The sequence below is a fragment of the Pyxicephalus adspersus genome, chromosome 9, assembly GCF_032062135.1.
Source record: "Pyxicephalus adspersus chromosome 9, UCB_Pads_2.0, whole genome shotgun sequence".
NCBI lineage: Eukaryota > Metazoa > Chordata > Amphibia > Anura > Pyxicephalidae > Pyxicephalus > Pyxicephalus adspersus.
Window position 1 is genome coordinate 29824713 of NC_092866.1, and position 17190 is coordinate 29841902.

A 17190-nucleotide genomic window follows, 5' to 3' on the forward strand; every position below is an offset into this window, starting at 1 on the left:
TCTTTTGGATAACCCCGTATTTTTTCGCCTACACTAAAATCCCCACTTACCTGGTCCCGCTGTGCTAATCCAGCGTCGGTTCCGTGTCTTTTGGAACAGAAATCTAGAAATCAGTGTAACGCTCAGGTGGTTAAAGTCTAAGAGTGTATGATCTTGCAAGTAATTATTGTAATGTTTTTGTAGAAGAGGAAGATTATGATGATACCAGACAAGTTTACACTGCATCTGAAACTGAAGAAGAGAACACTGGACTAAAGGAGGTATGAAAATTAAACTAAAATGAGGATGATAACAGAAATCCAAAGGTGTAATTTGATTAGGGATGCAAATAATTTTCTTGGCGGGAAAAACCTAAATTTGTAAACATTTATAACCTACTTTAGCTTGCTATAATATAGCTTAAAGTTTAGTTGAAGTTAGTGTTGATGTACTAAGTAAAATATATGCACATTTAGTTTTTAAAAAATAAAGTTTTAGCTTTTGTTTCCTGACAGCTTTGAACTGCACACTGCTCACAATGGTAAACCAAAGGTTTTACTAGTAAGTAGTGGAAATGCTAAAAATGTACAAACCTTTTCTCCTCACAGAAAAAAAGTCATAAACGAAGAAATCGTAAGAAAAGAACACGCAGAAGAGTGGCTCCAGTGGCCACTGTTGTGGTGGATGAGCTAAATGAGGCAGCAGAGGCTGATACAGCAGGAGGAAAAGTGGAAATAGAGTATGTTACAGAAGAACCAGATATTTATGACCCCAATTTCATTTTCTTCAAGAGGATCTTCCAGGCATTTAAGGTAGTAACCCTGTCTCATTTTGCAGGGCATTCCTTTGGTTTCAGCATTGCATCCTCTATTCCAGTAGTGCCCAACCTTTTTTCATCTAGGGGCCGCTGTTGACATTGGGCTAAAACACACGGGCCACAATTCACAATAAACATTAAAGATGTATGTTTAAAACTAGAATAGTTTCTAGTTACTGTAGCGTACATGCATCAAATAAAGAAGATGACAAATCAAGAATCTCTGCAATGGATACTTGGAGAAATCCATTTCATGTGTCAGATAGCCAAGGGGTATTGTTCTTACGATTATATATTCAGGTCCCTACATCTCCATGTTCCCGAGAAATTAGGGTTCATAGAAGGTAAGTGGCCAGCTGTGTGTGACAGGCTAGCATGGCATGATAGGTATAGTTTTTCCTATTTTGTGATGGCGCCGCAGCAAAAAAATTGAGTTGGCCACAAGAATCCCTCACTTATCATATATTTTAATATACCTACAGCTCCCCTTTCAGGAGCAATTGGGATTCAAAGAACATAAGCGGACATTTATATGTGACGGGGCGCCATGGTATGGTAGGATTGATAAAATTTTAGTCCGGCGGGGTGGTAGCCACAAGAGGCCCCTACTTATCCTGCATTTCCCTTCCTCTACTGGTAAAGAGATTTTGGGTTCACAGAGGGTAAGTGGCCAGCAATGTGTGACAAGTTAGCATGGTATGACAGGTATCGTTTTTCGTATCTTGTGATGGCAACATGGTGATGAAATTTTAGGGGGAGTTAGCCGTAAGAGTCCTGCAGATGAAGTCACATTTCCCTTTTCTTACGGAGTAATTGGGGTTCATAGAAAGTAAAGTAATAGCTATGTGTGACAGCGTAAGCACGATATGATGGGTATAACAATTTAATGGGAAAAAGGAGGGGACAAAAGGAGTTTCCTACTGGCTCACACATTTTCAGTTGCCTACAACCCTCTGTTCCAGAGAAATTGGGGTAAGAAAAGGTAAATGGTCAGCTTTGTGTAACAGGCAGCTCCCCAGCCCCTCAGTCCCTCGCACCACAGCTTCTGCAGATTTCACTGCAGGCGGCAGTAAGCGGTACTGAGCATCTTCCCCCATGCCAGGGTTCCATGGCATGAGGAATGGGGGAACCAACCTGCAACCTGAATGCAGCCTTGAAGTTTTGTAAACTTTAGGGGCACCACAGGGCACAGACATTTGGCAGTACCCTAATGTTCATTGCCATAAAAGTGGCCCCCAGGGGGTCCGCAACTCATTTTGGGGACCCTGGTCTTGAAATAGCCCCCATTAATGTGAAAAATCTCTGATTGTTAAGATTTTGTTTGACTCCACATCTGGCACCTTGTTACATGTAGAGCAGGGGTCCCTAACCCCCAGGCTCAGACCTGCGATGGTGAGAGTGGGCAGGTTCTGGCATCATGACTTTATTCTGGGCGGGAAGTTTCTTACCGTTTGAGTGACACATGGCTCCCCGCACGGAGTCTTGTGCTTTTAGTGGCCCCCATGCTCCAAAATTGGGGACCACTGATGTGGAGGGCTTACATTTGGTTTAGTAGCAGCTCTTAGAATTCCCTGTGTACCCTGAAAATTTCACATTTGTATGATAATCAGTGAAGGAGTTATGAGGATTTATACATAGGGATAATTACAGTTACATGGACACAGACACAGCACTTATTCTGCTGCTGAGGTTTATCTCGCAGCACGAGTTGGCCTGGGAGTAGCTCCCTCTCCTGACAGCAGGATCTCATAGAGAAACATAGCAGATGCATGTGCCCCATCCCCGCAAGACAACGAGCAGAGAGTGCCGTAGGTTGGGCTCCCCTGCTCTATCCTTTTGAAATTAGTAATTTGTCTATGGCAAGGTTCGGCTTTTAAAGTGGAATTAAACCACTAAATGTTGAGGTTATATATATATATTATAGTTCTCCCTAGCCCTCTTTTAGTGGGCGGAGTGCCTGGCTGCCACACGTCCCCCGCCCCGCTATTCTCTGCACAAAGTTTGGAGAGGCTGCTTTGTTCTCAGCTGTCATCCATTCAGAGGATTCCAGTTGCTGATAAGAGCCGGGCGGTGAGCACAGCTAGAATGAGATCAGAAGACAGGCTGTCCCTCCCACATTCTCTAGCTCCTGTTGTGGTTTATAAAAATAAATATTGTCTAAAAATGTGTCCGCCCAAGTGGGCATGTGTAATGATGTAATCAGCAGCTTAATAATGGTGTGTGTGTGTGTGTGTGTGTTGCATATCATATGCTGCAGCCTTATAACTGTGTGTACAAGCCTTCATATCTCCTAAACCGTATGTCATAATCACTTGCAATTTTCAGGGGGCACCAACATAGCTAGTAGTAATCAATTTCAGCACCCCAGATTTAAAAAGTTTAGGATATTGGGTTTAAGTGTTTAAAAACCTGGCTATATTAAACATTGGGATTGCTGTTTGAAAAGCAAGTGTGCCTAGGAGTCCTTAGTTAAAAATGTATATACACGGCGCCCCCCCCCCCCCCCCCCCCCCCCCCCCCCCCCCCCCCCCCCCCCCCCCCCCCCCCCCCCCCCCCGGGCCACTTGCATAGCAAGGAGCATTGAGATGAGGCCCCCTAAATTGATAGCTGTACCTGTAAACCCCTATTTTCTTAGAATGGTGGGGTGGATGAAATTTAGGGGCCCCATCCCAACTCTCCCTGCTATGTAAGTGGCCCCCGGGGTCCATTCATTTTCAATTTTGGCCTCCTAAATGCACTTGCCTTTGAAACAGCAACTCCAGTATTCAAGATTTTAAACTTTTTACACCCATATCTTGAAATTCTTTTAAAAAAATTTGGTTACTAATAGCTATGAGGGTCCCCTGTGTACCCTCAATAAAGTCATTACAAACAAGGATTTAGGAGGAGGTTTGTTTGATTAGGGTGTTGTTAGGCTGCAGAATATGACAAGCAACCTTTAAACACACACACAGCCATCACACTGCTGCAGATGACGTCATTACACATGAACACTTGTGTGATACACTTTACAATTTCTACATTTTTTTTATAAAATATGTGCAGTGTTGAGAAGGGGACACTGTCGTTCCTGTCCCCATCTTGCTCTTAAAGCATCACCTCCTTTTACAATATGTAAAGTGACTTTCCCCTTTTATATAGTGGAAAATTGTGGTGTTTTTCTTTTCCATTTTGGGAGAGGACCCATCACTGTCTTTACTGCTACTAGTAAAGACTGCAGGGTTAATTTGCAGCCTCCTGGGATATTTGTGTCACATATCCCATGTGGCTGTGGGGTTCCTTCCGTCATTCGGAATGCATCATCGGGCTTTCTTATAATGTAAAAAAAGTGCTCAATCTCATGAATGTGTAGTGTGTGTGGTGAATGGTAGTTTTTTTTACTGCAAATGTGAACTAAACCATATCAGACTCTACTACATGTGAATACACTATTAAAGCGTGGAACACTAGGAAGTTGGATCAAAATACACAGCACTGGGACAGTTTGGACATAATACAAAAAGATGGAAAAATTGGACATGCTAACAAGCCAGGCGTTGGACATGCTAACAAGCCAGGCATTAGAAAGTTGGAACAAAGTATAGGGGGTAGGTAGAACACTGACACAAAATTAGGGGTTACTGGATACCTACAGGTATGTCATAAACTAGAAGCACTAAATTTGCTGTGTCCTGCCCCGCCCAATCTTTTACCACCCGGCTGAAAAAAAATCTTGGGAGAACACTGTATTGTGTTTAGTTTCATCTTCTGCATTAAATACCTTGTTCTAAGTAGCAGTAACTGGGGGATCTTGTGCTCTTTAACTTGGTCTCATGGGGTTGGAGTAAAGGTTGTGTTGGATGTAAATTTGTACCTCTTCATTTTGTAGTTGACAGATGATGTTAAGCGGGAAAAGGAAAAAGAGCCTGAAAAAGTAGAAAAGGTGGAACCAGCTGTACCAAGGAAAAGGTTTGAGGAGGATCAAATGGACAGTGACAGCGACAGTGATGCTGAGGTTGGTTTTTCTTCAGAAACTATTTCTTTAGCTTTTTTGTGTGTTTTATAAATTTGTCGATAAGACTACTTCCCTTGTTACTTTTCACTTTTTTCTTTACAGTGTCATGGAGTTGCTATAGTGTGCAAGTTATTTCTTTTCTAATTTATTTCAGGAAAAAAAACAAGATGCTCCTAAACTGTCTAAAAAGAAATTGAGGCGAATGAATAGGTTTACAGTGGCAGAATTGAAGCAGGTAAAACTTGTATGTTGACATGAACAGGCTTTAACTTGTTTTTCAGAGTACACTTGTGTCTATGCCAATAATAATAACTGTAATGTGAGGGTTATTCATCCTCAAAAATCACAACAGGGACTTTAGAGTGGGTTTGCAGTTAGTTTCTCACCTCCTAACACATTAATAACAACGTATTCACACTTCTTATAGATTAAGATAAATGAAAGCTTACTTTTACTATTTGTTCAGAATATGTAACTGCATGAGCATCTAAGTAATGGTTCATGTTGGATGTTTTTATATTTTTTTGGGAGTTTTGTCATGTTTTGGTTTTTTTTTTCCCCCCTCTTTAGCTAGTATCACGTCCTGATGTGGTGGAGATGCATGATGTTACTGCGCAGGATCCCAAACTCCTCGTACATCTGAAGGGTACAAGAAATTCTGTGCCTGTTCCTCGTCATTGGTGTTTCAAACGCAAATATCTGCAGGGCAAGAGAGGAATTGAAAAACCACCATTTCAACTTCCTGACTTTATTAAGAGAACAGGTATTCAGGAAATGAGAGAGGCCCTACAGGAAAAGGTAATCATGAATGTCTGAAGTAGTTTAAAGTATGTTTGCCTAGGTAACATGGATTATAGTGGGTCTAAAACAAAGCCACTAGAATTGGTAAATTCATGTGCTTAATTTAACAATAGAAGTGCATTTGAACTAAAATTTATGTGAAAAGTTTTGTCTTACTGCATTCTTCTTATTTTTTTTATTCTTACACAGTATTTATATAGCACTGACATATTACGCAGCTCTGTACAAAGTCTGTAGTTATGTCACTAACTGTCCTTTAAAGGGGCTTACAAGCTAATGTCCCTACCATAGTCATATGTCTTTTGATACAGTCGAAGGGCAATTTGGGGGGAAGCCAATTAACCTAACTGCATGTTTTTGGGATGTGGAGGAAACCAGAGGGAACTCACACAAACACGTGGAGAACCTGCACACTCCATGCAGATAGTGTCCTGGCCAGGCTTTGAACTTGGGACCCAGCGCTACAAAGGCCAGAGTGCTAATCACTGTGTGTGTTTACAGGGTGGTAAACACCTGCCAATGACTGGCTGATCTGCCTATTTTATGCTCTGTATATCGAAATGAGAGGTTGCATTTATTCAGTTCAATAGGAAGAGCGTTTGGAGGATAGGGAAGGTGTTGGTGGTAAGCAAGTTGTACAATCACCTGTGTGATCCAAATTGATTAAACTAAGAGTAACATATATATAATGTATTTTCCATTGTTTAGGAAGAACAAAAGACTATGAAATCCAAAATGCGAGAGAAGGTCCGACCTAAGATGGGAAAAATTGACATAGATTACCAGAAACTGCATGATGCATTCTTCAAATGGCAGAGCAAGCCAAAGTTGACCATACATGGAGATTTGTATTATGAGGTGATGAGCAAGCAGTTGGATGATTGTGTGTGATTTGTGATGTCTTATAACACAAACCAATGCAAATAGAAAATGCATATTTAAATAGAAAGTGGGAAACATATGGAGAATTCACTTTCTTTCAAGCTGTCCTAATTTAGCACCCCCTTTACCCTCTCATACAGAAAAAGAGTAGGTATTAAGATTTTTTACAGCTGGACTAAACTGGCTTATTTGGAATTAGTTGGTAATAAAGTCACTATAGTTTTAGGACTACAGAAAAATGTTCTACATCTGGACTTCCTTACCTAGAAAGTTATGTAATTCTTTTGTTTAATACGCCTTTTTATTATGCCCTTCTATGATCAACATTTAGTTCTGCTACTTGATTTGTTTCTGAGGTGTACATAACATAGAAAACAAATTGTAAATATATATATATTTATTGTTGCTTTCCTAAACCGTTTTAGAGTGAACATGACCAAAAATGTCAACGTAGTAAGATAGAAGTGACATTTTACTGTTAAGTTAATCAATTTAGATCAAATATTGTTTGGTATTTAACATTACCACTAATCAAAGTGTAAAACCTCATGTTCTAAAACTTGTGCAAAAAAAAAAGGAATTGCTAATGCTTTGATTGTAATTCTACTCTTAGGGAAAAGAGTTTGAGACCCGTCTAAAAGAGAAAAAACCAGGGGACCTTTCTGATGAGCTGAGAATCGCTTTAGGAATGCCAGTGGGACCAGTAAGTTGATATAAATATGGAGAGTTCTTTTTAAAATGGCATATATTCAAAGTATTTTACCACCAGAAAAGGGCTTATTTAAAGCGTTCCTGATTATTATTTTTTTTCCCACAATGGGTTTAATAGGCCACATTGCAATTGCATAAGGGATGACAGGTTCTTTTTAATGACAGCCAAATTTGCAATATCCCCCTTGCCCTCTATTTTAGCAGTTGGATATGTTTTGTATGGTTATGGGTTGGTAGTAGAAGTGAGCTTCTTTAAAGTGTATCTGAACTCATGATGTCCTAAAGCCAATCTACTGGCAATGGGGAATAACTAAGTAGTAGGGCTTTACAGGAACCAGGTAAAAGTATGTAGTTTTACCTTTTGAGGAGAAAATTCAAATGTTTTTTTCTTAAGGCCTCAAATACAATTTAAATTGGTGCATAATCACCCTCTCATAGTGTAAATCGGTATGATTATAATGAACCACATAATGGAATGCTTCTTTATTTTTAACTGCTTTACAATTTCTTGTCCTACAGAATTCTCATAAGGTTCCTCCACCGTGGCTTATTGCAATGCAGAGATATGGACCACCCCCATCATATCCAAATCTTAAAATCCCTGGTTTGAATTCCCCTATTCCTGAGGTAGGAAGTACACATTTGATGTTTCTTTTGTATGCCTAGATTTTTATTTTATTTTTCCTCAAACTAATATTGCAGCTTTGTACTGTCCACTAATTTTAATTTCTTCCACTTTTTACCGATTATCAAAGGGCTGTTCCTTTGGATATCATGCTGGTGGTTGGGGCAAGCCTCCTGTTGATGAAATGGGAAAACCTCTTTATGGTGATGTGTTTGGAACCAATTCCTCAGATTTCCAGGTAAGCTGTTACCAAATTATTCCTCCTTTTGCTGACATATTTTTTTTCTTTTACCTAAACATTTTAGGGCTTGCTAGTATAATATATATTATACACGCACACATACTTTAGTTCACACAAACACAATAGAATTTTCCATAGGTGATGCTTTTTAAAAAAAAGTAAAGGCTCATTCATCTAGGTTTACTGTAAATTATTTACTCCGGTATTCTGCAGAAGTGTGATAAAAATAAGATTGCATGGATGAAATTACAGAGTGTCTGTATGGAAAGTTAATCAAAACTGCCACTGCTAAACTTCTTGTAAAGAATGTGAACTGCATGGATGTAAAGCTGATCTTTTGGTTTGAGTAGTTTTAACTTAGGTCAGTAGTAGTTTTTTAAACAGGTCATGAATGGCAGTTTACATATTCTCTTCCCTTTAAGAAACATTTTAATTATTTTGTTTTAAGGTCAATGCTCCTCTTTAAAAGAAAAAATAGACATTGTAGTAAAAATACTTCTAATATGTTCATTTTAAATGTATGACTGCAATAGTAGAAAAAAAGCTAGTAGCGTGCAACTGAATGGATCAGGCTTCATCTAGAAGAATACATTGTACTGCAAGAATGTATACATGTTTCAGTCAAGGACATGCAAATGATTATATTGAATCAACTTTAATGAAGTTGAGATGAAAGCATTTTGTTTTTAACAGAGTAAAAATGAAGAAGAAGATATAGACAGAACCCCATGGGGAGAGCTTGAACTGTCTGATGATGAATCATCATCCGAGGAAGAAGAAGAGGAGAGTGATGAAGATAAAGCAGATGAGACTGGGTTCATTACACCTGCAGATAGGTGAGTGGATAGGGTTCTTGGGTAGTTCTTGTCCATCCCACTCTTCTATTGTGTGCTACATCCAATATCTTTTGTGATGTGTTAGCTCCTCTGGGCAGGGTCCTCTCCGCCTCCTCCTGTGTCATTGTTTGTATCTGTTATTTGTAACCCCTACTTAACTGTACAGCGTTGCATAATATGTTGGCACTATAAAAATACTGTTCAATAATAATATTACGCTTGTAATTACTTTACAAAGATTTTGTTGACTATGCAACATCTTGCTTTTGTAATCTGCAGTAGGGTCAGTAAAAATTTAGTTTCACTCAATCTTTGTCACACTGACAGAAAGAAAGGAAAACCAAAACATTGCCTCTTTCGCTTGTGGTCCTCAAATGTCCTAATGTTAGTTTCAGTTAGAACTGTCTTGTAGACGTTAGGGTATAAGTATTCAGGTTTGATTTTAGGAATGTAGGAAAGATGTGGTCTAGTATCTCTGTAGTAACAAACTCTGCTCCTGGGCTTCATCCTGGACTGCAGTTCCTGCTAACAACCTGTTGTTCCTGCGAGCATGGTGATTTAATGAGAATTGAAGTTGTTTTAAAACGGATTTGAGACAAATAGATGTAAATGCCAAACAGCATTTACTTGGGACTCGAGTGGTAAAACATTTAATTTTAATGGAACTGTTACCATATTTTTCCTCTTGTATTGAACTGCGTGTTTTGTTTTTGTTTAGTGGTCTTATTACACCTGGCGGGTTTTCTTCAGTTCCTGCCGGTATGGAGACACCAGAACTTATTGAACTGAGAAAGAAAAAGAATGAGGAAGCCATTGATGGGTAAGTAATCTCAGAATCTAATATAAAAAAAACACTCCTCTTGCTAGCCAGTTTTGTAAAATATTCATACCCAAAAATTTGACCCAACAAGTATCGATATGAACCAAAAAAATGCAAATGAACCACTTCATTGAAAACTTAAGCAAATTTAATACATCATTAGGTAACCCCGCATAAAGAACAATGCAAGTTATATGAAGTTTGAAGTCATTTAACATAAACACTTTGTATTGTCAGTTTTGTGCAACTTAAATTTTTCACGTGTTGGCAAGATTACCTACCTTCTAAAGTCCCTCGAACCACATCAACAGTTTTGGAACTTTTTTTGCTCCAACAGGGAAAAAAAGATTCCTTCCTGATTCCTTGAGGCATGTTCCCTGAATCTGTTATCAGTTCAGATTCATTTCTCTGGCCTAATCCTTTGGCAATGGATTCCTTATGTACTCGGGGGCTTTTAAATATTGACCTTGGTATGAGGTATCCTGTTATGTGATTTGCAATTAGGGATGCAGTCTTTCTTTTGGACCTCCTCATTGAGACATCCACTTAACCTTGGGGTCTTACATCTTCTCTATAGTGGTAGCTGAGCTAGCCCTTCTGGTCTAAAGTCTTCTGAATCAAGATTGGATACCTTTATTTGGATATTGGCCTGATATTGCCTTTTCGGTTTTTTCAATTCTGAAGCTTCTCTTAAGTGGGTTTACCTTTCAGTAGTTGTAATGCCTCTTGTGGCTTCTGCAAGTATTTGTCAGTTGCCCTGGAGATAAATGTTCAACTCACCAGTCAAGGTTGTGTGGCAGTCCCCACCCCACACATTTTTTTGTGTCAATTTTTTTTTTTTTTTTTTGAGTGTCCACTGAATGCTTGTTTCTTCTTCTGCTTTCTGCCTTCAATTGAGGCCTACTTGGAGTGGGAGGGGCTTAACCTGCTGGGTTGCTTTTGTGAGAGAATCAAATTACTTTGACATTTTTATGATTCCTTTCATATATGCAAAATTGTGTGTCCTCTGCAGGTTCTGATGATGATTTTTTTTTAACCTAACAGATCAGAGACTCCGCTACTTTTCACAGTCCTTCCAGAGAAGAGAACAGCAACTGTTGGTGGTGCTATAATGGGATCAACTCATATCTATGATATTTCTTCGGTAAGTTCAGATACAGGATAGAAACTGAATAGAGAAAATTAGCATGTGTGAGATTGGCAAGTTTATTCTTTGATCAATCAAAGGGCTTCTTCTGCGCATGCCCAAGAGTAGGGCATGCATGAAGGAGCAGCCAAGAGCCTCCCGGAATGCTTGACATAGGTATTCTGGAAAGCTTTGCACTGCAGCAATCAAGACAGAAAGGGAAGGTGCTACACCCTTTTTTCTTTTCCTTTTTTTTTTTTTTTTTTGTGGCCAAAACCCACTAATTAATTGCAAAGTACCAACACGGCAATTTAACCAGAACAACTCATACATTACCATCTTTTGTCTTAAAAGAAAAACACAATAACAGAGTTTTTAATGATGCAAACAACTTTTTATTGAAAGGTAAACATTTGTGTTTGGCATGCTTTTGAACAATTATTATGATTTTTTGCCTTTTGTATGCATGCTGATAATTTATCTAACCTTGGCTCATACATTGTAGGTTTGAGAGCAACATATTCAGCACTCTGGTCAGTCTTGAAATAATTCACAGCTGAAAACAGTTGCTCACAAACATAGGATGATCCAAACAAAGTAAGGAAAGCAATCCCAAGTGCTTTCATAAAAATTGTTTGGCAAAGAATTGCACACTTTAAGGATTTCATTTTTAGAACTAACTGTGCTGTTGTTGTTTGTCATCCCTTCTATCTTAAGTGTTTCACGCAGGTCATAGAATTTATTTTTCCAGATAGAGCTTTCAGTACCGTGTTTCCCTGAAAATAAGGCCTACCCCGAAAGTAAGACCTAGCACTATTTTCTAAACCTGCCCTAATATAAGACCTACCCCGAAAATAAGACCTAGTGTAAATCTGTCCAGTTCAGAAAAAAAACCCACCCAAAACTGTAATTCAGCCTAAAAAATCTAAAGCTTAATACCCCCATCTAAAATTTAAAATCCTAATCTAAAGCTTAATAATCCGCACGCAAGCCCTAGCGCATTTCAGATTTCCTAAATCTAACCAGTGTAAGCAGAAAATATCAAGTTATTCAAATTTGGTTTTATCTAGAGAAGTAAGAAAACAGGATTGTCTCCATCTTAAGGAACTGTAAATATCAATTTTGCAGCTGCTGCAATGCTAGAAAATTCCTTGTAGATTTCCTGATAGCTTGTAGAATTGTCTGCAAATGTAGAATTTTCTAAATGCATTTTGAATTTGGAAAATTTTTCGGCAGCCCACTTTCAAGGTCTGTTTCAAAAATCTGCAGTTTTCTCCCAAATGTTTTGATAGGATGTTTTGTAATTTCTGCTGTTTTTCCCTCAACCTTGTAGTTGTTTGTTCAGTACGTTGAAGTGTATTGTAAAATATGTAAAAAACATGAGGTTGGTAAACCAGGTTATATCCGTTAGCTGTGAATATTCCTGCCCTGTTTCATTCATAAACAGCCTAGATTCATTCAAGCATGAAAAAGGAAATTACTCCCAGACAACATGCCCGTTTTGATAATATCCCCATCACAGAGGGGCTTACCATGTTTTGCTTATGCACAGTGAAATTTAAAAACTGGCAGCTGTCAGATGATTTGTTCTAGAAAAATAGTTGCAAAGACTATGATACTGGTAATGATATCTTTCAGTTTCACCAAGTTTGGCAACACTTTTGTGTTTGGTGTCAAAGTGGCCTCTGACACTTGATGTGCGACACAACACTTTCATTACACAAAATACATAACGCTTTTCCATTGCGTTCAATCACTCCAAATGACTCTGTCCAGGCCTCTTGGAATGATCTTTTACTATCTGTTTTTGCTTTTTTAGCTGTACTCGTTTTTAGGTGTTCCAAGACTTGGAGTCTACAAAAACACACAAATTAAAACAAAAAATTAAGCATGCAATACAAATCAAACCCTATAACAAAAATAGCTAACATTAATAATTGGTGGCCGTGATTCCTTTTGAATTTGCTGACCACCAGGGCAAGGGGGCAATGTTCCACGGACCACCAGCTTTTGGCCTGCTCTGAAAAAGGCATCTGAGTGGATTTCCTACCTTTGCTTCACCCCTGCTGTACATGCATTGGACCTATTTCTTGGGGAAGTGGAGGTGAAGCACACATTTCCCATACACAGGAGGCATGCAGACCTCAATCATCCATTCAAGCTCCCATTTTCCAATTTGCAGGAGCCCAGATTGGTCCTTATAGACAGCAGCCAATACAAAGTTCCCCCAAACAATCCCAGTACAATGAGTGCCATGTCTGTCCTGTCCTCTCATATAGTGCACACACACAGTAGCTCCAATCCTTTGAACAGACAGACGATTCCAGCTGCTGGTAAGAGTCGGGGGAGGGGGGGAATACAGCACAGCTATGATGAAATTGGAACCAGGCTGACGTCATTGGCATCAAAGGGGTCGTGGGCCCCTAAATTGATGCCTACCTGACACAAATCTATAACTGTCATACAATGTTACCCTGCCCACTTCTTCTTTTGAATTGCAATTTCCCTAGAATGATGGGGTGTACAAAACTGAAAATGTAGGTGCACTGGGGGGGGGGGGAGACACCTTTGGCTACCCCCCACCCCACTAAAATGCTATGTAAGTGGCCCCAGGGGTCCTTAATTTGCATTTTCATTTAAGGACTCCTAGGCGCACTTGCTTTCAAAACAGCAACCCCAAAGTTTTATTTTCACACGTTTTTAAACTTGTGATCTTCATATTTTGAAATTCCTGAATTTTGGTTATTACTACCATAGCTATGAGATCCCTTGTGTACCCTAAAGTCATTACAGCTAACAATTTGGGAGATCTGAATTATTGAGCCGAGTGAGTTGTTAGGCTGCAGAATATGGTAAGCAGACTTTACACACATAGCTATCACACTGTTGGTGGACACATTTCTTATGCAGTTTTTGTTTTTTGGTTTTTTTTTTTTTTTTGCTAATAGAATATAGACAGTAATGGGGGGCACTGGCTGTACTGCCCCTATCTATCACATGCACAATGCTCCTAAAGCATCACCACATTTTAACATTATATAAAGGATGACTTTCCTCTTTTTTATAATAGAAAAATGTAGGTGTTTTTTTTGGTGGGAGGACCCCTTCCTTTCCACCTTAACTCTTATGGTGGTAAAGCCTGCATGGTAAATCTACAGCCTCCTGGAATAAGCACTTGATGGAACAGTGAACAATGGAAAGAAGGAAGCTGAGCAAGTGTGGGACTCAACAGGGCTCAGTTTGTGGACAGATCAAGTGAAAAAATGTTTTCACAAAATTTTTGTTATCCAGTTAAAGCAATAGAAGGTGATATCTGAAGTTAGGCTGAATTCAAACTTGCAGTATGGTTGAATTTGCAGTGTTTACCCCTCTTTCCTCTCGCCAGGAAACACTGCTGCTTGAAAAACTGCTAGGCCTGAAAAAGCCCAGCAGTCACCTCCTGTTACGAATCCCAGGTGCCTAGCATTTGCCAAGTAGTCACTTGGGAGAGGGGGGGGAGTAAATGGCCCAGTTTTATTTTTTTTTTTTCACTGCTAATGTGAACTAAGCTAAAGCCTGACTTGTTACACCACATTGATCACAATATTACAGTACTACAAGGGATTACACAATTCAAACATGGAACACTAGGCAGTTGGAATAAAATACACAGCGCTGAACAGTTTGGGAATACCGTATACCTGAGTATAAGCCAACTCTTTAAGCAACCAAAATGTTCCTTAAAAAGTCACCCTTGGCTTCTACTCCAGTCAGGTGCATGGGTCCCTCCAGAAAAGCACCCTCTGCCAGTTAATCCTGGCCGGCAGGGGTCAGCAACCCGCGGCTCTTGAGCCTCCTTGTTGTGGCTTCATTCCCTATTTACCGCGGCCGGCGTTAACACATCCACCGCAAGGGTAAGGAGACACTCCCTCTCCACTGTATGCATTGGGGAGGAGAGGGATTTACCTTCAGGAGCGTTCCTGGTGGGAGGCAGAGCTATCGGCGTATTTGCTGGCAATGACAGCCTGTAGTCTTGAACTCATGGACATCACCAGATGCTGGGTTTCCTCCTTTTAATGCTCTGCCAGGCCTTTACTGCAGCCACTTTCAGTTGCTGTTTGTGGGCCTTTCTGTCGGAAGTTTAGTCCTAAACAAGTGAAATGCATGCTTAGTTAGGTTCAGATCAGGTGACTGACTTGGCCATTTCTTTGCTTTAATAAACTCCTGAGTTGCTTTGGCTGTATGTTTTGGGTCACTGTCCATTGGGTCATTATATTATGAAATGCCTCCCAATCAGTTTGACTGCATTTAGCTGGATTTGAGCAGACAGTATGTCTCTGAACACCTCAGAATTAATTTAGCTGCTTCTGTCCTGTGTCACATCTTCAGTAAACACTGTCCCAGTGCCACTGGCAGCCATACACACCCAAGCCATCACACTGCCTCCGCCATGTTATACAGAAGATGTGGTATGCTTTGATCATGAGCTGTTCCACGCCTTCTCCATACTTTTTTCTTGCCATCATTCTGGTAAAAGTTGATCTTGGTCCAAAGAATGTTTTTCTAGAGCTAAGTACAATCTAGCCTTTTTAATTCTTGAGGCTTTTGACAGGCCTTGCAGTGCACCCTCTCTATTTACTTTCATGCAGTCTTCTTTTTATGGTACACTTGGATAACGCCTGCTTCCTGGAGAGTGTTGTTCACTTGGTTGGCTGTTGTGAAGGGGTTTCTCTTAACCATGGAAATGAGAGACCAGCTTTTATAGGGACTTTTAAGATCAGGCTTGTGTAGATAGCACAAAAAAAATTTATTTGCAAACAATGTATCAAAACATGTAATGTAACAAAATGTAACATGTAACAAAAAATAAAGCCAAGTACGTGCTACAAAAGGAAGTACTCGGTAAATCTCTCAACTTCGACGCGTTTCTATTCGAGTCTATGTCCACTTCATAGGAAAGGGAGATCTATAAATACCAATTCGATCTTAATTCATTGAATCGACATAAGCATTTATTATTTATTATTATTTATCTCCCTTTCCTGAAGAAGAGATCTACTGAGTGCTTCCTTTTGTAGCAAGTACTTGTTTTTTTGTTTTGTATGTTATATGTTTTTATACTTTGCAATTGATAAAAATATTTTGTGATTTTATAAAACATGGTCATATCTATACAAACATGACCTTCAAAGTCCCCATAAAAGTTGGTTCCCCTTAAGGGAAACCATATTGTTTTTCCTATGTCCCTACCATAGTCATATGTCAATGTAGTCTAAGGTAAATTTTTTGGGGAAAGCCAATTAACTTAAAAAAATAAAGAAGTGAACCTTACATGTAGAAGTGAAATTTTGCCAGTAGCTGCAGCATTTCCCACCCTCGGCTTATACTCCCGTCAATCAATTTTTCCTGTTTTCCAAGGTAAAAATAGGTACCTCGGCTTATATTCCGATCGACTTATACTTGGGTAATATACACACACAAAAGAAAACCCGGAAAATTAAACATTTTAACTAGCCAGGCAATAGAAAGTTGGAACAAAGTATAGGGGGTAGATAGAACACTGACACAATAATTGGGGTTACTGGATACCTGTGGCATAAATACCTAGAGCACTAAATTTGCTCTGTCTTGCCCTGCACACTTTTTTTTTACCACCCGGCTTAAAAAAAATATCTTGGGAGAACACCTGTAGAGTAGCTACACTTTAGTCAAAACAGTTCAATATTACAATTACCAGTGATTTCCAAACAAGGGGATAAGCTAGGGAGACAAAAGGAGTTTCCCGGAAGGGTAGACAGACACATGTTCTGTTGTAATTCATACTGAGGGTGAATTGGGTAAAGAATATTGTTTTATTTTTATCACTATAACCACAGAACATCTATACTGCTGCTTTATAACCAAGCTGCTAATATTTGTTTAAAGTCCAGATGATTTGTTTAACGGTGTGAGCGGTAATCCCGAGTGTGGCTTGGGGTAAAAAAAAAACATGCTGAAAGCGGTAACCCTGAGCCACACTCTGGGTAGCTAAAAACATTTAAAAAAAAAAACATTTACATTTACCTGGTCCCATCGGCTTCCTCCGGCTTCCTGCCCGTCGGATGCCATCCTCGAGCCGCATCCTCTTTCTCCGATGCACTGACGTTCCCCGGGAGTTCCCAGTGATGTTGGTTCATGCGGGAGGCGCAGTGGGGAATTTAAATACAAAATAACTCTGTGTTGAATCCAATTCAAAGTAATTATATATATATATATATATATATACCGTATTTTTCGGACCATAAGACGCACTTTTTTTCCCCCTAAAGTGGGGGGAAAATCAGGGTGCGTCTTATGGTCCGAATGCATATTTTTTTACTTACCTGTATCCCCGCCGGTC

At 39.5% G+C, this 17190-nt stretch overlaps 1 protein-coding gene across 3 annotated transcripts in view; it reads left to right on the forward strand.

The window, feature by feature from the left end:
* The window catches only part of SF3B2 (splicing factor 3b subunit 2), a 49844-nt gene that overhangs the window by 28762 nt on the left and 3892 nt on the right, over positions 1-17190 (forward strand). For all 3 annotated transcript variants that reach the window (XM_072423059.1, XM_072423061.1, XM_072423060.1), the window contains 12 exons: positions 184-260; positions 588-791; positions 4665-4790; positions 4945-5025; positions 5361-5588; positions 6300-6449; positions 7087-7176; positions 7704-7811; positions 7940-8047; positions 8744-8886; positions 9605-9706; positions 10751-10850. In XM_072423059.1, coding sequence (XP_072279160.1) covers positions 184-260; positions 588-791; positions 4665-4790; positions 4945-5025; positions 5361-5588; positions 6300-6449; positions 7087-7176; positions 7704-7811; positions 7940-8047; positions 8744-8886; positions 9605-9706; positions 10751-10850 — 1517 coding nt within the window. The remainder of the gene's footprint in view (positions 1-183; positions 261-587; positions 792-4664; positions 4791-4944; positions 5026-5360; positions 5589-6299; positions 6450-7086; positions 7177-7703; positions 7812-7939; positions 8048-8743; positions 8887-9604; positions 9707-10750; positions 10851-17190) is intronic.